We start from the raw sequence: 20,688 nt of genomic DNA, 5'->3' as shown, positions 1-20,688 counted from the left end.
TGTTTTCCCAGCCCATCTCTCATCAAGAAATTCAAATATAATTTGGTATAGTCTCCTGGAGAAGGCTGCCAAGAGCTAATGCCCTGATTACTGAAGGGATCAATAATTTGGGCATATCAGCTGAGGTATTCTGCTACGGCCACGACAAAGCACAGAGGTCCTTTAACAAGTTTTTAAAGAGAAATCTCAAGAGGCTTGCCTAGGGGGAGAATGCTCACATAACCAGATTTTGTAGGGAACTATATGGCACTCCCGCATATATGTGATAGTGAAGACCACAGTGCCAAAAGAGGAACTCTTAGCACAGAAGAGATAATGAAGACCTTAAGTATAAGAAATAAAAACGAGGGGGCGCCTGGGTGGCACAGCGGTTAAGCGTCTGCCTTCGGCTCAGGGCGTGATCCCGGCGTTCCAGGATCGAGCCCCACATCAGGCTCCTCTGCTATGAGCCTGCTTCTTCCTCTCCCACTCCCCCTGCTTGTGTTCCTTCTCTCGCTGGCTGTCTCTATCTCTGTCGAATAAATAAATAAAATCTTAAAAAAAAAAGAAAAGATTAAAAAAAAAAAAGAAATAAAAACGAGAAGGCATGTTCAAGGAGAAAGCTCACAAGATTTGCATTGTGGGGCAGGCGGGAGTACAGAATGATTTAGGCTAAGTAAGTTATTAAGCATGTAAAGCAGTGAACATATCCTGGTACATAACTGCTTGATATTAGCTCTGATTTACAGCTTAGACACTGGGTGGAGGATGATATCAGTAACCTCTGAAAGACACATTATTTTGTTTTAACTTTGGATATAAGATAACATTTTTAGCTGGAAAAATGTGAGGTTTAGGTATCTAAGGTACTAGAATGCTGCTGAGTATAGAGTTAGATTCCAACTTTAATATTCAGGAAGATCTTCAGTTCAGAAGCTGTAGTTCTGAGAGCTGTGAAAATACAGAACTATGGTCATGGAAACAGGATTGTACAGTGAAACCATAAAAGACTGAAAAAGGATAATTAAGAATCCTCAGGGGAAATCCTATTTAAAAGGTAGGCAATGGACGCCAGCAAAGAAGAATGAAAACCAGTAAGGAGAACCAGAAGAGAGGCTTAACCAGAGATCTTTAAAAAAATTCTGATGTCTGGCTACCAGACCAGACTTGTAATGCAATTAAGGTAGGGAGTGTGAAAGGGGCATCTGGATTTTAAAAGACTCCAGGTGATTTTCATGTGCAACCAAGTTTGGGAATCACTGATTTAAGGAAAAACAATTTAGAAGGAAGTAGTTTAAGAGTTTCTGAGACTAGTTCAACAGAACAAAAGGTGACATATTAGTATTTTTTAATCTTTTTTATTTCCTAATATTTACTTACCTTATTTTTTCAATTATATCTTCCAAAAGATACTCCACAACCGGAAAAGTAAAACCAGGTATGTGTATCATTGGACAGTTACCTATTATGGCAGACAAAACATAAATCTGTACTCAAATGTTGAAAAAAAAAATCAACAGACTGTAAAGAGGCCAATAACATACTTTTCTTAAGTTCAAAAATGGTCCTGGCACTTTTACAGTTCTACCCTATTTCTTCATAATGAGTTTAATGAGAACTAGCAGTCTACTCTTCACTCACTACCATTTTACTGCTACCAAACTGTACACATACCTCACAGTCTACAAAATAACCCAGGATATCAACAAATAGAGCATTTTAAGTTGGACTCAATACTCATTACTTGAGGCCTATTTCCCATCCATCATTAGCCAAGATGGTACCATCAGAACCCAAGTTTTATTGAAATCAACTTAAGAAGAACTACTCCTATGGCACCCAGAATCAGGAAAAAAGAAAAAGTAGTTAAAACAAGACCTAACAAATATTAAATTGTTACCTACTATTCTAGAATCACCAGTTAAAATAACTGTCTCCTAGTACTTAAATGTTACTTCTATTTCATACCAAGCAAAACAAGCAATACACATTGTACACAAAGACCAACACTGCATCACAGCTCTGCCTTTCCCAAGTTTGAGCAAGGTACTCAATGTTAGTTCTTGATAGTTCATCACACACACACACACACACACAAAGACATAATACAAGCAACTAATTTCACGGGTCTTTGAAAGTCAATTGAGCTGAATGTAAGAATATTTAAATATTGCTCTATTCCATTTTAATTCCCCCCCAGCCATTTTCCTCTCCTTCCTCCATGATTGTAAGGCAAGAGGCATAATTAAAAAAAAAAATGTATTCTGAGGCTAGTCAAATTTAGTTTCAGATCCTCTCAACCCTCTCTTAATTATGTAACCATTATAAGGCATACTGGGAAAGACATCTATAAAAATGGGAATAGCAGCACTTACCTCACAAGGTGTTATGTAGATTAATGAAGACAAGGTGTCAAACAGAGCACACCTGGCATACTGAAGGTGTTCCATAAGTGGTCAGTACTACTATGATTACAAACTGCCATCCTAGCTTGTGCTGGCACATAAATGCCACAGAACAATCACAAAAAAATGTTCAAAAAATTATTCAAACCTGTGGTTTGACTTCATTGATGTCACCTTAATTATCTGATGGTAGCACCAAAAATCTACATGTCTTCGCTATAACACAGATGATGTTGGCTATTAAACACAGGCTCAACTTTTCTAATCTGTTGACTAGAAGGACAGTCTCAACTATTTAAGACAACTTAAAATACTCTCCTGAATATTTAAAAGAATTGCTAAACTCTCATTTTAACTACTTTTGGACCTAGCAACATACTAGTTTTTTTTTTTAATAACTCTAAATTCAGTGGCTTTGTGGTAACTTTCTAAAGCAATAATCATAAAATTTACTTACCAAAATATTCTGAAAATTTCTCAGCATTTAAAGTCGCACTCATCAATATTACTTTCAGGTCAGGTCGAAAACTGAGAAGATCTTTAATAACCGTCATTAGAACATCTGACTGTAGATTTCTCTCATGGATTTCATCAAGCACAATATGACTAACACTGGACAAATGCCTAAAGTAAAAGTGTGAAGTATGTAACTTAGTACAAAATATAAAAACTGAACTATTTTACCTTAACATTAGTAAAATCCAATTTAATAATTACATTTTTTGTTAACGTTTAACTAAATGTCTGTCCTGAAGTGAAACATACTCACGAGTCTGACTGGAGCCACTGCAGGATGATTCCTGTTGTACAGTATAAGATAGACCCCTGCTTCCTTGGCAACCGACTGTGAATGAAAGACATGAGTTAACAGTTTTTGGTTTTCTTAACTAACAAATTGCTCAGTACCACATAAAAGAAAACCTTCAATTTAAAAATAACTTACAGGTTTAATGAAAAAATCTTCAGTTAATTTTTTGGTCATAGGAATGCCTACTGCAAAAGAGTAATGTGAAATACTATATTCAAGTTCACTATACATTATTTTCACTATCATGATACAACATTAACGAAGTCTTTTCAAAGGCATTAACATTCAGAAAACAACTTAATACTCGGGGGCCTAAACTTTTGTTCAGTGATTGGAAACTCAGTTCACTTCAAAAGGTAAATGGAATCTTGAGCTCCAGAAAAAGGACTACAGAAATACAGTGGAGTGAATAGGGGGTTAAAGATACCAAAATCAACAGTCAGTTGGGGTGGTGGTACCAAAAGATACAAAACACCAACTCCTTTCACATGCAGTGATGGTCTACTGATACACATCCAGGAAGAAGTTATTTCTCTAGACATTTCATAATGTAAAATGCATTTTAAAAAGGCAATCCAAATATGAGTTTGTATTTAAAAAGTGAGTTGCAAGCCTCTTATGCTGTAGTTACTTTAAATGTTAATTTTAATAGTCATCAGCATAACAGGGAACATTTTTCTTTTGAATTTCTAACTTCACAGTTTCACTAAAATCTACCTGTACACAACAGGTGAATGTTCTTTACCTCTGGAGACGAATCTGATATCCAGTACTGTTACCATTGCCACAAGATTCTGCCCTTTCTGCAGCCACCCTCTCTGCAACCTTTAATCAAAATAAAAGACATTTACAAAGAAAATATAATTTCCATGAAATCTGGTATTGTTGAAAAAATGTTAAGTTTTTCCTGAGTTAAAAAGAGAGACAGATACTAAAATCCTAGGGATCTAAAACTGTGTTGTCCCTTAAAAGCTGCAGACTACTTGCTTCTTAATTAAATTAACTTTTCACCTCCTCTCATAAAGCCCTCCAAGGCCAAATTCTCTCTCATCATTATTTTCAAAGTGCCTTCCTACAGCATCCTCTTACTCATTCTACCTTTCTTTTTTGACTTTTCCATAAGAGTTAAAATCATGGGGGGGGTCCTGGGTGGCTCAGTCATTAAGCATCTGCCCCCAAATCAGGTCATGATCCCAGGATCCTGGGATGGAGCCCTGCATCAGCTCCCTGCTCAGCGGGAAGCCTGCTTCTCCCTCTCCCACTCCCCTCTGCTTGTACCCCCCCACCCCGGTTAAATAAATAATAAATCTTAATAACAACAAAAAAAGTTAAAATCATGGTCTAAACTTATAAAACTTGTGTGTAATTTGAGGTTAAATACATGTTGATACTTTTCTCCTCCAGTTTTTTGTTTGTTTCTTCTTGGGTAGGGACTGGTGTTGCTTAATTCCTGGTTCTTTGCTGTGTTCTAAAAGTTATGGCTGCCAAAGATCAACTTGGAATTGATGAACTGTTATTATAATCCAATACTGATTTATGTAACTAAAAGTAACCAACAGTCGTCTCGTGACAGAACAGTGATTTATGAGATTAGGAACAGAAAATGGCATAATTAAAAAACAATACTTCAGAAATAAAACTTTCCATCAGTACATCCTGTATTCATGGACTTAAGACCATTATTTCACTTTTTATTACTTATTAAATTGCCCATTAAAGTACTAACCTATCTTGGAAAAATAAACAAAAAAATAACCTAGTTAGCGTTATCTTCCTACTGTCAATATATATGGCAATGCTGTATTAATGAAAATGGTAAGATGATATTTTTAACTTACTTAAATCTAACTCTGTAATTGTATTATGAAAAAAGTGGTTATTTTTCAGTTCTATGATTTTATGTAATTTCTAGGAATATGATTCTACCAAAAAGGTTGTTACTGTACTTTTTTAAACAGTATTTCTTAGAAATCAGTTTAAAATGTATACTGTATTTCCTCCAAAATATGGCCATAATTGGTAATGCAATTCCTAACCAGATTCTGTATTAAATGACTTAGAGGGGGCGCCTGAGTGGCACAGCGGTTAAGCGTCTGCCTTCGGCTCAGGGCGTGATCCCGGCGTTATGGGATCGAGCCCCACATCAGGCTCCTCCGCTATGAGCCTGCTTCTTCCTCTCCCACTCCCCCTTGCTTGTGTTCCCTCTCTCTCTGGCTGTCTCTATCTCTGTTGAATAAATAAATAAAATCTTTAAAAAAAAATGACTTAGAGATAATAAATAGCACTGCCATATAACTAAACACAACCATAAATTTTTATAATTGAAATTTACATATAAAATTACAATAACACTGAAATAAATTTACTATATATTAAATGCTGTAAGAAACCCAAACATCTTTATTTATTTATTTATTTTTTTTTAAGATTTTATTTATTTATTTGACAGAGATAGAGACAGCCAGCGAGAGAGGGAACACAAGCAGGGGGAGTGGGAGAGGAAGAAGCAGGCTCACAGCAGAGGAGCCTGACGTGGGACTCGATCCCATAACGCCGGGATCACGCCCTGAGCCGAAGGCAGACTCTTAACCGCTGTGCCACCCAGGCGCCCCCCAAACATCTTTAAAGAACATATAACCCATACATTTAACTGGGTCAACTAACGAAACAAACAAAAATGCTGTTTGCACTAAACATGTACTTAGAACTGTTAACGGAATAAACCTAAAACAATGCCTTAATTTTTTTTACGATAAATTCTCTTATTGAATAATTGCATTAAAAATTTTTTAAAACGCAGCTTAAAATACTGCAAGGCTTCCTACTTTCACTACCAGTGTACTAACTGAAAAAACAGAGAGAACCAAAAAATAATACTGAAGGAATTAAGTAGTAAAATTTAAAGCATCTATATGGATGGACAGTTTTTGGAGCTTTTAATCCTATAAAAATTTATCAGCTTTCTATTCAAGTTTTAAGCTTTTAATCCTATAAAAATTTATCAGCTTTCTATTCAAGTTTCCCTGGATTTATAATTTATCTTAAACTTAAACACCTATTATCAGTAAGAGTCATTTTAGCTTTTGGTGTTTGCTACCAAATATTTGCTTTCATAACAACATATCCTAAACCTAATTAAGAAATCACTACAAACCTTCAAAATCAGTTTATTTCTAGCAAGAATTGGGAGAATGGAAAATAAAAAGTGCGAAATTTTAAGAAGTGAGACATTACTTACTGAAATGGCACTAATTCTTCTTGGCTGAGTACAAACTATCCTGCATGCAGATCCTTTTCCTCTTTCAATGTAGTTATCCAAAATGAACTGAGTAACTTGAGTAGTTTTTCCACATCCAGTTTCACCACTTATTACTGTTACTTGATGGTTATCAATCATATTTACCAATTCCTATTTCAAAATGGAAAATAAGTGAAGGACATCATATGGTGATGAAGTCCAAAAAGGTAGTAATCAAAATTCTATCAAACTGAAGGTAATTGCTTTTAACAAACATATTAATGCTTTGAAAATTTTGTTAAATGCAATGCTGGCAGTTTGGGTATCGGATCCACCAGTTTTTAAGAGAAAAGCAACACATAAAAGAAAAAAAGCCAGGCACTGTTTAAGAAAAACACACCAACAAGAATAAGAGACAGCAGGTAAGTTTTATCCATAAGAATGAACATTAATTAAAAAGAATGTTGATGTGTAAGGCTACTGAATACAAGAAAAATCCCAATACCTAAATAATAACACTATAGACATTAAGGAGTTATATCACAACTCATACAATATGGCTTTATCTGCAGAACAAGTTTTGTATACCGTTTTAGAGAACAAGAAAGAGTATAATTTATCTTAAGATTATTTCCTTTCAGGAAATTACAATAAAGTTTTTAAATACCTAAATCAAACTGGCAAACTTCAGTTATCTGGAAAACCTCATATTTGGGAAAGATCTTCTTTCTTAAAAATTATAAACACTAATATTTTTAATAGAAATATTCACTGTATTAATAAAACCATCTTACTACTTCAAAGAGGTATTACAGGTTACTTTTATCTAAAAAACAGTTTAGTTAGAAAACCCACCTTCGAAACTTTTTCCATCTACTCTAACACACTATATATATATATCAGAACAAGTTTCAAGTTTGAACACTGAAATTATAGCTTGTAAATACAGAGAAGCAGTATGGGATTTATTCATTCAACAAGTATTTACTGGGGGTTGATAGAATGTCAGGCACTGTACCAAGTCAAGTAACAATACATAGTGAACACACTGTCCTCAAGAACTTAAAATGGCCTAGAAGGGAAAGACACACTGTGGCAGGTGGTAGTCAAGTGCAATGAAAACAAAACCCAAATCAAAACAAAGCGAGGCTGAGAGAACAGAGAAGGATGGGGGACTATATTATATCTTTAAGGTGCTTGAGTACTAAAAATAATAAATTAATTAAAACACTATTTTCAGTAGTGTCTCAATTTTAATTAAAATGTTTGGTCTCACAAAATACAGCATCCTTTCCTGATTAAAACCCTTCAGAGTGTAGGGATAGAGGGTACATTCCTCAATCTCATAAAAACCATCTATGAAAAAGCCTACAACAAATATCATTCTCAATGGGGAAAAGCTGGAAGCCTTTCCCTTAAGATCAGGGACACGACAAGGATGCCCACTCTTGCCACTGTTATTCAACATAGTACTAGAAGTCCTTGCAACAGCAGTCAGACGACAAAAAGGGATCAAAGGTATCCAAATCGGCAAAGAAGAAGTCAAACTGTCTCTCTTCCCAGATGACATGATACTCTATATGGAAAACCCAAAAGAATCCACTCCCACACTATTAGAAGTTATGCAGCAATTCAGTAATGTGGCAGGATACAAAATCAATGCTCAGAAATCAGTTGTGTTTCTATACACGAATAATGAGACTGAAGAAAGAGAAATTAGGGAATCCATCCCATTTACAATAGCACCAAAAACCATATGTTACCTTGGAATTAACTTAACCAGAGACGTAAAGGATCTATATTCTAGAAACTATAAATCACATAAAGACATTGAAGACATAAAAAGATGGAAAAATATTCCATGCTCATGGATCGGAAGAATTAATATAGTTAAAATGTCCATGCTACCCAGGGCAATCTANAACTTTCAGTGCTATCCCGATCAAAATACCAATGACATTTTTCAAAGAACTGGAACAAACAACCCTTAAATTTGTATGGAACCAGAAAAGGCCCCGAATCGCCAAGGAACTGTTGAAAAGGAAAAACAAAGCTGGGGGCATCACAATGCCGGATTTCGAGCTGTACTACAAAGCTGTGATCACAAACACAGCATGGTACTGGCACAAAAACAGACACATCGACCAATGGAACAGAATAGAGAACCCAGAAATGGACCCTCGGCTCTTTGGGCAACTAATCTTTGATAAAGCAGGAAAAAACATCCGGTGGAAAAAAGACAGTCTCTTCAATAAATGGTGCTGGGAAAATTGGACAGCTACATGCAAAAGAATGAAACTTGACCACTCTCTCACACCATACACAAAAATAAACTCCAAATGGATGAAAGACCTCAATGTGAGACAGGAATCCATCAAAATTCTAGAGGAGAACATAGGCAACAACTTCTATGACATCGGCCAGAGCAACCTTTTTCACGACACATCTCCAAAGGCAAGAGAAATAAAAGATAAAATGAACTTATGGGACTTTATCAGGATAAAGAGCTTCTGCACAGCCAAGGAAACAGTCAAAAGAACTAAGAGGCAGCCCACGGAATGGGAGAAAATATTTACAAATGATACTACAGATAAAAGACTGGTATCCAAGATCTACAAAGAACTTCTCAAACTCAATACGCGAGAAACAAATAAACAAATCATAAAATGGGCAGAAGATATGAACAGACACTTTTCCAATGAAGACATACAAATGGCTAACAGACACATGAAAAAATGTTCAAAATCATTAGCCATCAGGGAAATTCAAATCAAAACCACACTGAGATACCACCTTACGCCAGTTAGAATGGCAAAGATAGACAAGGCAAGAAACAACAATTGTTGGAGAGGATGTGGAGAAAGGGGATCCCTCCTACATTGTTGGTGGGAATGCAAGTTGGTACAGCCACTCTGGAAAACAGTGTGGAGGTCCCTTAAAAAGTTAAAAATTGAACTACCCTATGACCCAGCCATTGCACTACTGGGTGTTTACCCCAAAGATACAGACGTAGTAAAGAGAAGGGCCATATGCACCCCAATGTTCATAGCTGCATTGTCCACAATAGCCAAATCATGGAAGGAGCCGAGATGCCCTTCAACAGATGACTGGATTAAGAAGCTGTGGTCCATATATACAATGGAATATTACTCAGCTATCAGAAAGAACGAATTCTCAACATTTGCTGCAACATGGACGGCACTGGAGGAGATAATGCTAAGTGAAATAAGTCAAGCAGAGAAAGACAATTATCATATGATTTCTCTCATCTATGGAACATAAGAACTAGGAAGATCGGTAGGGGAAGAAAGGGGATAAAGAAAGGGGGGGTAATCAGAAGGGGGAATGAAGCATGAGAGACTATGGACTCTGAAAAACAAACTGAAGGCTTCAGAGGGGAGGGGGGTGGGGGAATGGGATAGACTGGTGATGGGTAGTAAGGAGGGCATGTATTGCATGGTGCACTGGGTGTTATACGCAACTAATGAATCATCGAACTTTACATCAAAAACCAGGGATGTACTGTACGGTGACTAACATAATATAATAAAAAAACATAAAAAAAATGTTTGGTCTCAAACTAAGAGCAAGGGTATTTACCCAAAGTAACTTATATATAAAAATTCTGTTTTTGCCAGTTTAAAGATTTCAATTATAGAGAGAAATGAGAAAACTTAAGGGAAATTGTTTCATGACCATTTTTTTCTTTTGGGCCTTCCAAAATTCAAGACTAAAATGAACTTTCAATAATACCCTTTAAGGGAAGGTCCATGTACATTTTTTGATAGAGAGGTTTAAAAAAATTGTATTTAAGTATTTTGCAAATCAAATAGTATACATTCACTTTACCTTTTGCATTCCATATGAAGGCAGCTTTTCCCTGAAATGCTGAAAATTTAAAAAATTATTTTTAATTTTCACAAAAGAAATGTAATCAAATTGTAATCATGGTAATCAGAATATATCATAAATATGCTAGAATCCCAAAATATTTTATTACTTTACAGCTTATGTCAAGTACCAAGACTTAAAAAAGAATTTTTAGAAAAAGAACTAATGTACTTAGCAATCCCCTTTATTTTTGAAACATTGAAAAAGGAGAATTCAATTATATTCAACAGAATGTAGATAATTTTTTAAAGTGGCAATAAAATGAAATCTGATCTGTTATCTAACAGCATTCTTACAATCCCTAAGGTACTTTTACCATTTTTTTTGTTTATTTTACATATTCATCTTAGATTTGTTTTCCATATCACATTCATTTTCCCACCCATCGATCCATCATTTTACTAATCCATTAGGCACTGGAACAGATTAATTATTTCCGGGTACTGGCTTTTGAGAATAAAAGAAAACTTAAAACAAGTAATATCTGAAACAGGAAAATCCAGTACTGCCATTTAAGAACTGTGATCTTAAGTCAAACTTGGATCCTGAATCCCTCAAAAGTTTTATCTCACAGGGTTGCCGAGAAATATGAATGAAAAAAACCTTTATTTAAAAAGCAAGTAGCAGTTTCTGATACATAAAAGCTACTCAACAAATTTTTGGTGAATTATAATTGGAATACTAAGGGGAAATGATTAACTCCTGTATCATTTATTTGATAATGTCTTTCTAATTTTGAAAATTTTTATGGAATCTCAAACCTACACTACATAAAAATGACATACACTTAAGAGTGCGATGGTTTACAATGACCTATGTACATGAAAAACCTTCAATGGTATAAAAAAATAAACCACAGCTTTAACAAACTCCCTTTATTGGAAAGGGAAAAACAAAACACGTAAAATTAGAACTGTCCTAGGTAATCTAGTACATTATTGCCATCATATTTTCCCTTAATTTTTATTTCTTGAAACACCATCCTTATTTTTTGCCTACTTGTCAAAACAGGAGACTGAAAAAATCCCCCAGTATTTTTTTTAAGATATAACTGACATATTACTTTCAGGTGTACCAACAAAATGATTCAATATTTTTATATACTGTGAAGTGATTACCACAATAAGTGTAGTTAATATCCATCACCACATATTTACCTTTTCCCCCCCCTTCGGATGAGAACTTTTAAGATCTAAGGCAACTTTCAAATATAAGATGCAACATTATTAACTACAGTCATCATGCTTTTTATGGCCAATCATGAAATTCTTATCAGCACCATAAAAAAATGAGAGTCAATGCGATGACTTAAATGAATTCTAGCATTTGAAATAAGAAGTTGCAATTTTTAGTAATTTATTTTATTATAATATTTAATTTAAAACCATTCAATGATTTCTAAAAGTACTTCATGTACTCAAACGTAACCACCTCAATGAGTATATATAAGCTAACCCATTAAACTTGAAACTAGCATTAATCATTTTTGCTTTTTAAATATGTAAATGCTGATGAAGGCAGTTACAACCCAATATTCTTTCCCAAGACAGACAAACCTAATTTCTAATTTCCTAATTTTGGGCTGTAACCCTGAGATAAGAGATAATGAGATTACAAGCTGTCCAAGGGCAGGGAATGTCTTAGTCTTCTGAAAACAGCAAAATCACAGGCACTTAGCAAGTGGAAAATTAATGTTTATTAAATGAATGATAACCAAAAAATATGGCATATTACCAAAAAGGATTAAAAAGTTGAGCTTTTAAACACATTTGAATTTTAGACCTGATTCTTTTACTAGCTGTGCAACTGCAGATAGGTCATTTAACCTAAGATTCTTCTTCCTCCTCTATAACAGACTTGTAATCTCTTATACAGGGTTGTTGGGAGGTTTAAATAATGTAGCACATGTGAACTGTCTGCAAGTGTCTAGCCAAGAGGAACATCACCAACTATTTTTATGTTCTGCACATTTCTTCTAACTTCCTTTGAATTTGATCACTCACTCATCTTCAACATTTGAGTTCTGTCCTCCGTACAAAGCAGAGAGTACCTAACTCTCCTTCCTAAGACTTTAAAAGAAGCTCTTCTCTCAAACACAACATTCTGAAATAATTCAGCTTGAAATCTCCTGCCCTTGAATCTTATTTTCACTGAATAGGCATCAAAGAGCTACAGAATTCCACCCCTGGACAACCTCACCTCACCTGTTCTAATCAGAATATCCAACCTGATCAATGACAGTCAATGGAACCTTTCTTTCCTATGGAAGATGAGATGATATTCTGGCTTTCTCACAAACGGTGGTACATATGTGCATATAAAAGGTATGGCCCTCAAAATTTCCTCAGTATTTTCTCTTTAAAGAAATACATGTGAACATCTTATTACATCTATCTCTAGAACAGCCACAAAGCATAAATTTTATGTTTTAACAGAAAGGGACCTTAAAATACCTTGCCTAGCATGGAAAGAACATACTGAAAAACTGAGGAGAATTCCTGCTCTGTCACAGTCCTATCTTTAAAATGCTGAACAAAAGCACATCATAATTTCAGGGGATTTAATTTTATCATCTGTAAAAGGAAGGGAGTTGGATAAAATGGTATAGCAACCTTACAATTCTAACCACCTTGTTTCTTATGACATCTCATTAAACTGGCCTAGAAAAGTTAAACTAAGTTCTTCTCCTCATTATATAAGCTGCTATAGATGAGACAGGCTCCCTTAGTTTATACTGTAGTGCAATTCCATCGCCACTGCTCTTCCCTAGTATACAAGAAAGAATTCCCACAGGGGACGGTCTATTGAAATACCACTGATGTATACCGTGTAGTACCTCTAAACAGAAATCTGTTTTTATTCAATGTGAGAAGAAATGACAAAGAAAAACTTTTTTCACATCTTGCTTTTCCATTACCTGCATTTCAATATACCGAAGGTCACTCTTTTTCTTTTGTAAATCTTCCAATAGTTGTTGGTCTAAGGTTACATCTGGTTCATTTTCTTGCAAGAGATATTCAGAATCTCGGTCAATGTATTTGTCCCTAATTCTAAATGTTCTCTTTTCTTGACTTATCAATTTCTTTTCCTGGTTCTCAAGTTTCTTCTCTGAGTTGGGTTTGTTCTCAGTAGGAGTTTCAGTACCATACCTATTTTGACAAAATAAAAAAAATAATAAAAGAGTGAATGGAAAGCTGCTCAAGCCCTGAAACAAAATAATATGCTATTTATTTCAAAATCACCAGCTCCTATTTTTTCTTAGGTCAATTAAGAAAAGAGAGTCTTAAAATGAATTCAAGATTTCCTTCCCTGTAAACAGGTATTACCAGATAAGTTATTTCCTTGTGATAGTTTGAAAAATTAAAATTCACATAATACCATCCCTCCATTAGAATAACTTACAGTATTTTTTTCTGATTTTCTAAGCTTTGTTTTATTTCACACCTTCATCTTCTTCCTGCCACCCTTTCTGAGTGCTATAAATGGGATGCTACATTACACAGTTCCAGAAAAACCTCTACTAATCTTTCCACTGAATGATTCAGCTCCTGTGATCATCCTAAAACAGCAACAATTTAACTTCTTCCAGATCTCTCCCACAGGAAAATTTTGGAAATACAAAGATGACAAGTAGAAAAGCAAATAATAAATTTATTAATCTCATATCCAAATAGACTATTCTTACCACTTAGCTTTCTGTGTAATGAATATGTTGTTCAATCTCTCGCCAAATATGCTCAGTCTACATCTTACTTCAAAGTTGAATTTTACTTACTGGAGAGTCTAAAGACGTTATTTTTACTATCATTCTTTCCCTAGCCAATGCTATGAAGGAAGTGTTACCCTGTCCATTCTGTGAAAGAACATGTTTTGTTTTACCCGTGATCTTCAGGAGCAAACCAGGAGATCTGGGCCTCTGAGTCTTTACCATTCTTCGCTTGGACTGAATGCAGCAGCTGCACAATCTGCTCTTCCCGCCGTTCATCCATGTGTACTACAGCTCTCTATTTCATGCAAAGCAAAAAGTATCCTAATCAACATTAAAAAGCACGCGCAAAATTATTTACTAACAAAAAGGTAAATATATGTCCAACAAACATATTTAAAATTTAAAGTACCCCACACTTGCCCTCTAGTCCAATTTCACTTCATAAACCTAATTAATGTTAACATTTTTGCATATATCCTTCTAAACCTTTTTCTGCTACATAGCTATAAAATTACCTCTAATATAAATGGCAAAAAAAGTACATTCATGTCCCTTACTAGTAAAAACTTTGGTTCCTTTGTCTTCTACCCTCTCACATACTGATTACCATCAATTTTTCCCTATCTTAAATTTTCAAAGATACTCACAATTATAAGTTATTAAAACACAAATGGTTGGTTAAAAAAAAAAAAGAAGCTGAGTTGAAAACTGGAAATATTTTGGCTGCAATGAGCATTTTAAAGTTCTTACACTAAAAGAATGAATATTTGTGGAAGAAGGCTGAGCTGAGACGGAATAAATTAAACTGAACACTCCTGCAGATGGTCCAATGTGACAATGATGCAGTTACCTCACAGAATGAGAATAAAACAAAAAAACAACAGAGAAGATAAAAGTTACACTGCACACAGTAAAAACAAGAATTCTAAAACTGTTCTTTTATAGCTGTACATTATAATTAGTTGAATTTAAACCCAGCAGTTAAGACAGGGTAGATTTTTCTTTAAATGTGCAGACAGGAAAGATGATCAAGGTATTAAATGAAAAGAAGCTAGTTGCAGAAAATATAGGCAGCAGGATCTTATTTTCATTATTATTATTGAAATAGGTTATTGACTTTACACTCTACATTTCTGCAGTATTTCTTCCAGCTATATCTCTGACACATGGTAGATGCTGCGGTGAAGTTTGTCAAATGGATGAATGGCTGAATTTATCTTTTACAATGAGCATGTGTGACTTTTGTGCTAAAACCATTTTTCTCTTTAAAGAAATAAACAAAAAGAATACTCTTCTGGGGAATTCCAGAAAACTTCTGTAACTTATTGAAGTGTTTACAAAAAGCATCATTATCATACAATTAAAAGTCCAATATAGTAAAACTCTGGCTTAAAGGAAAGCCTTATGAAATTACAGGGTGTAGCAAAATATGCTTATTGACAGATACTAAAGCCCCCGCATTTTTTTTTAACCTTACAGCACGACAATCTTTTTAAATGGTTTCTGTATCAGACTAACATCTCTTCTTTATAGCACAGGATATACTCCATTAGGATTAGGAGCTTGTACCTGGTTTCTCCTAGATTCTGCCCCATGCATCTTTTTTTTTTTTTTAACCTCTGATGATTTTAATCTGTAATCTACTGTAATTACTGTGAGTACACCAGAACCTGGGGACACCCAACATAGAGGATCATTATTAGAACATTTTTGTCCTACACTTTCAATTCTGTGATGCCTTCAGCACTTGTTAACATTTACTGCTCTGCTCACCTAATGAGATGGTTATCAAGTTAAGATTTTTCTGAGCAGTTAGAATCTGCAGCAACACTTTGATAACAAACTACACTGGGAAGGAAGCCCCAGAACATAAAGCCGTTATTAAGCAAAGCCGCCTCAGCTTTTCCAAACACCACAAGGGCTGAAAGGCACTGTTTCTTCCATTCATTTTCAAAATGGGAAAGATAAGATCAAACACTTTTTGTCTGAGGAACAATTTATTTCCAAATGAAATTCACACTATATCATTACTTGAACCAATCAAAACCTCTACTAGCAGAACAAAAGTTCTCCTTACCTTACTGTATGAATTTTAGATATTCACAAAAAGGCAGGATGATTAAAAAATGAAATAGTCCCTGGAAACAATGGAGAATCTCAGTCACGTTTTGTGGTTCACGACTATGTTATGACAGTATTTAATTTTTTTTTGTTTTTCCCCTTTTTGGACATCGTTAAATATTCTTTCTGCTCCGAGTCATAAATCCCTGGCAAAGGAGACCCTCTGTGATTTCCAGCAAATTGTCTATGTTTATCAGCTTCTAGTTATCAGCAATTATTTTAAACCAATACCACCTTTCGGTTCACCCTCAACATTTCACACACAGTATTTCACAAAGAAAACAAAAACCAAAGGAAGGTCCTCAACTGCCTGCCACCAAACCTAAACCCACCAGTATCTGAATCTTTCTGCTCTCTTCCTTCCTGTTAAAAGGTAAGTGGAGTCTGTTTTCCTGCTTCAAGTTAATCTTTCCACCTCAACTCTGCAGCCCAATTCCTCTTTCACTTTCTCAGGGCTAATCCTTCTACTGAGATTTACCTTCCTTTCCTAAATCTCTGGTGGTCATTAGCCTGCTGATCAATATTCTGGTTTGCCTCTTTCCAAGTATAAGGCACAACTGCATTTTTCTATCTATGAGTTAAGCATGGACATGTGACTTACTGGCCAGAGAAATGTAAATGGGAGTCTCAAAGAACCAGGGCAATTTACTGTACTCCCTCCCACTACTACCAAAACCAGCTGCTTTTCAGATGGGTGGTCTGTGAGCCATTCTCTTAAGAAGGACTCCCAACCTAACTTGCAACAGTCCAGTAATGTTAAGTAGAAAAACCAACCTTTGTTGTTAATAATCCATTAGGATTTGGGGGCTGTTTACTACTACAGCATGGCATAATTTCGTCTACCTGATAAATGTTTCCTCTCCACTGACTCCTTACTACCAGCACATGAACAAGAATAGAGTCAAATCTCTACTTTTAAACAAAAAATTATCTTTTGAATTCTCCCAACCCTATCAGCTACTGCCCTTTCACAGTAAAACTGCTTGAAAGTACCCCACTTCTTCATCTCTTCTTTGCTAGCCACACCACTGCCCATTTGGCTTTTACCTCCACCACTCCGTAGAAAGGGCTCATTCAGTTTACCAATGATCTTGTTGCTAAATCCAATAGACATTCTGAGCTCTTACCTTCCTTGACCCCTCTGTAATATTTGCCACTTTGCCTACTTTCCCTTACCACACTAAACACCCTATTCTCTATTCTTTGAGTTCCTTGAACATGTTCCTCTTAACCTCTCAATTGTGGCACACGCTGCTACCTTTGCCTGAAAATCCCTTTCCAAATCCCCCAATTGCAAACACACATGCTTTGCTATCTTTCAACTTTCAGCTTAAGGGGTACTTTCTCTGGAAAACCTAGAATCTTCTTAGTTTGAGTTAGGTGATAGCCTATATTCTCATTATAATACTTTAACATTGTATTCTATCCCTCTAACAGCCCCTAACACACCACAATTTCTGTAAGGTAGCAATAGTGCTTAAGATAGCATCTCACATATTTCAGATACTCAAAAAAAAAAAAAAGTTGAAAGAAAAAAGCACATTGTTAGAATACAATAACTTGGTAAACAAAGGAATTACTTAAAAAGTAACTAAAAGCTAAGAAAATTGACTGGGAAGCAATCACATATGGCTGAAAGTGGGCCAAAAAAAAAAAAAAGGTAGGATAAACCAATCTTTGAAAAATGGTCATATTTAGATTGAGAAGGTAGAGATGAATTTCAGAGAGAATGGTATGAGATCTGTGATAAAAAACAAAAAAGAAGTATATTTACAAAAGCTGTAATTACACCATATTGGGGACATGGGCTCAGTACACAGAAGGAAACCTGGTATACTGAAGCTATATTACCAAGATTTCCTGTAAAACATCTAGTTAGGATGCAACTGAAATGTATTCAACTCAGACAGAAGTGATCTGGCTTCCAATCCCAAGTTGTGAGATAGAGAATGAGATGACCTAATTTTTGCTTCTGAAAGTACCATCAGTGGTTCTACAAAGGACAGACTCAGTGGAAAGCAGGAGTGGAAGCCAGAAGACTCATTAGGAGGCCAAGAACACTGAACAAAACAGTGGCTTGATCTGTGCGGTAACTGTTGTAGAGACAAGTGGTTGGATTTAGGATATATTAAGAAGTCAGAGCAGACAGATTTGCTGAAATAAAGAAATACCAAAGATAAATCCTGTTTTTGCCTTGCAAGTGAGTAAATGGTAGTAACATTTACTAAATAGTTTGGGGAGAGGGTAGAAATCCGGAGTTCCATTCGCAATGATCCATCACGCAACTAGCTACAGATGGAAATAATAATGAACAATTTTTCCTGATTAAACTTTTTGTCTATTTACGTCTTATTTTCCCAACCAATATTTCCTAACATCATTATTTCTCCAGATTCCCATGGCAATATGCAAAACGCCTTGTGGGAAACGGGCTAAACAAAAAAAAAAAAAAAAAAATTTTTTTTTAAAGATTTTTTCTTTATTTGACAGAGAGAGAGAGACAGCCAGCGAGAGAGGGAACACAAGCAGGGGGAGTGGGAGAGGAAGAAGCAGGCTCCTAGTGGAGGAGCCTCATGTGGGGCTCGATCCCAGAAAGCTGGGATCACGACTGCGCCACCCAGGTGCCCCTGGGCTAAACAGAATTTAATGAAGAATAACTTTCTAGTTACTGTGTACATCCTTTTATAGCAATCAGCCTACTATTCTTCCAATTTCAAGATGACTTAGATAAGCTTCCCTTCATTTAAAAAAAAGTCTGCTCAATGAACAAGTTAATTTTGGGCTGACTATATATAAATATATATATATTTTTTAAAGAGAAGAATGTGGTAAGGTGTGAAGATAAATGGATAACGCCAAAAAACACTTCAATGAAAACAATATAGATAGAAGCAAAATAAATAGAATGATTTAGAAACAGAAGCCTAAATGATTTAATTACATACGTTCTGTATCTAATATGAAGGATGCTTTTAAAGATTAGTTACTAAAGACGTCTCAGACTTATAGTAAGAGAACTTGTTTAATTAAAAAAAAAAGATTAAAAAATTAAAGTTCCGAACCAAGGGAGTTTTAATGCTTCCCTTACTACAGATCTTCAAGATACAAATCAAATGGGCAATCACCAACCTGAAGAGACTAAATCAAACCATGTTTTGAAATTTCTTCTATTTCTAGGATCCTAAGTTTCATTCTCAAAGAGGAGCTGCTAATCAATAGAACTCTCGCCAGCTCAACATAAAAACAAAAAATCCCCGGGATTTATGGCTATTTTAATACTAAAAATGAAAGCTAGACTATTCTTCTGAACCACCTACATTCAAAATAGTGCTTGACAGCTTTTATTCTGCGCAAATGTATATGTTATGAAGAAGGCCGCGGTTTTCGAGCTCTTCAAGCAAATAACTTAAATAAAAGTGGCCGTAATTTTGCTAATAGAAAGGGTGGCCAGGGATACTATGACAGTGACACCCCAATAAAGTTAATTTCGGGTAGGACCTGAACTTAACATCTGTTTTGTTCACAGTTCTCACGTCCTTAAAGCAAAATTCAGCTTGCATAAATCCTAACTTCTTCGGGTCAGATGAGCATGGCTAAGGAAAAAAGACAAAATATCCGCTACCGGAAGTTTTAGCAGAATACCTGTGCATACTTCTTTCCACTTCACACAGCACATGCACCAGTTAAGAAACAACAACAAAAAAGACAACGAAAAGGTTAGGGGCGGTGGAAGGGGAAAAAATGTCTGTCCTTCTTATCCCTCTCCACTATCGAGTCTCAGATTTACCTCCTGCCTCTCCGCTTCCTTGTTCTTCTGTCCCTGTTTCTTCGCATACCACAAGCCGATTTCGCGGCCTTTCAGGTGCCCGGGATGTCGGCCTCGGCCGCCTCGACCACCTCCTCCGCCGCCGCCTCCGGAGCCTCGGTTCCCTCCATGGCCTCCTCCATGGCCCCCACCATAGCTTCCTCCGTAGCCCCCGCCGGAGCTGCGAGGCCCGCCATCGCGACCCCAGTTCTGATGGTAATCATAGCTCATTGTCCCAGCGGACTACAACTCGTGAGAACCTGCAACCGCTAGAAATGGCGCCCGGGCCCGAAAGCGGGTGCACGTCCACTTCCGTTTTGCTTCCGGCGCCCAGCGCGAGAGGGAGGGCCATTGGAGCGTCACAGCAGCAGCTTCCGGTGACGTCACGGGCGGACGACCTCCGTGGTCAGGAAGGTGACGAAGGTGAAGTCCCATTTGATCTGCCCTCTGTTGTCTGCCTTTGTACCTGCGGGCGGAGAGCGAGGAAAGTCTCGCAGGTTTCCTTTACCCACGCCCAACATGTGAGAAAATGGGTTTTTGTTTTTACTTTCTTATTACCCGTAGTGAAATCCGAAGTTTGCTTCCAATTAGTCTCTGGAAAGTAGGTACTATTGAACCTGTGGATGAAGGCATTTTCTCCTAAAAGTCTTCAAAGAACCTGTGGATGGAGGCGTTTTCTCCTAAAAGTTTCGAAAGAAATGAGTTCATCTTTTTTTTTTTTTTTTTTTTTGG

General features: G+C 36.1%; 1 protein-coding gene across 2 annotated transcripts in view; it reads right to left on the bottom strand.

Moving 5' to 3' along the window:
• DHX36 (DEAH-box helicase 36) overlaps window positions 1–20,271 on the bottom strand; it is a 48,611-nt gene extending 28,340 nt beyond the window's left edge. The window contains exons 1-10 of one of the 2 annotated variants that reach the window (XM_034664212.1): window positions 19,939–20,076; window positions 16,108–16,168; window positions 14,201–14,325; window positions 13,239–13,470; window positions 10,280–10,318; window positions 6,431–6,601; window positions 3,938–4,017; window positions 3,154–3,228; window positions 2,842–3,008; window positions 1,360–1,441 (exon numbers count right to left, since the gene is read on the bottom strand). In XM_034664212.1, coding sequence (XP_034520103.1) covers window positions 1,360–1,441; window positions 2,842–3,008; window positions 3,154–3,228; window positions 3,938–4,017; window positions 6,431–6,601; window positions 10,280–10,318; window positions 13,239–13,470; window positions 14,201–14,310 — 956 coding nt within the window. In that variant the 5' untranslated portion in view covers window positions 14,311–14,325; window positions 16,108–16,168; window positions 19,939–20,076. Of the gene's footprint in view, window positions 1–1,359; window positions 1,442–2,841; window positions 3,009–3,153; window positions 3,229–3,937; window positions 4,018–6,430; window positions 6,602–10,279; window positions 10,319–13,238; window positions 13,471–14,200; window positions 14,326–16,107; window positions 16,169–19,938 lie in introns of both variants that reach the window. The other variant, XM_002924704.4, reaches the window with a different exon arrangement.
• Window positions 20,272–20,688: the final 417 nt, after the last annotated feature.

Source organism: Ailuropoda melanoleuca, chromosome 1 (assembly GCF_002007445.2).
Source record: "Ailuropoda melanoleuca isolate Jingjing chromosome 1, ASM200744v2, whole genome shotgun sequence".
In the NCBI taxonomy this organism is placed as follows: Eukaryota; Metazoa; Chordata; class Mammalia; order Carnivora; family Ursidae; genus Ailuropoda; species Ailuropoda melanoleuca.
This window is presented reverse-complemented; position numbering and strand designations above follow the sequence as displayed.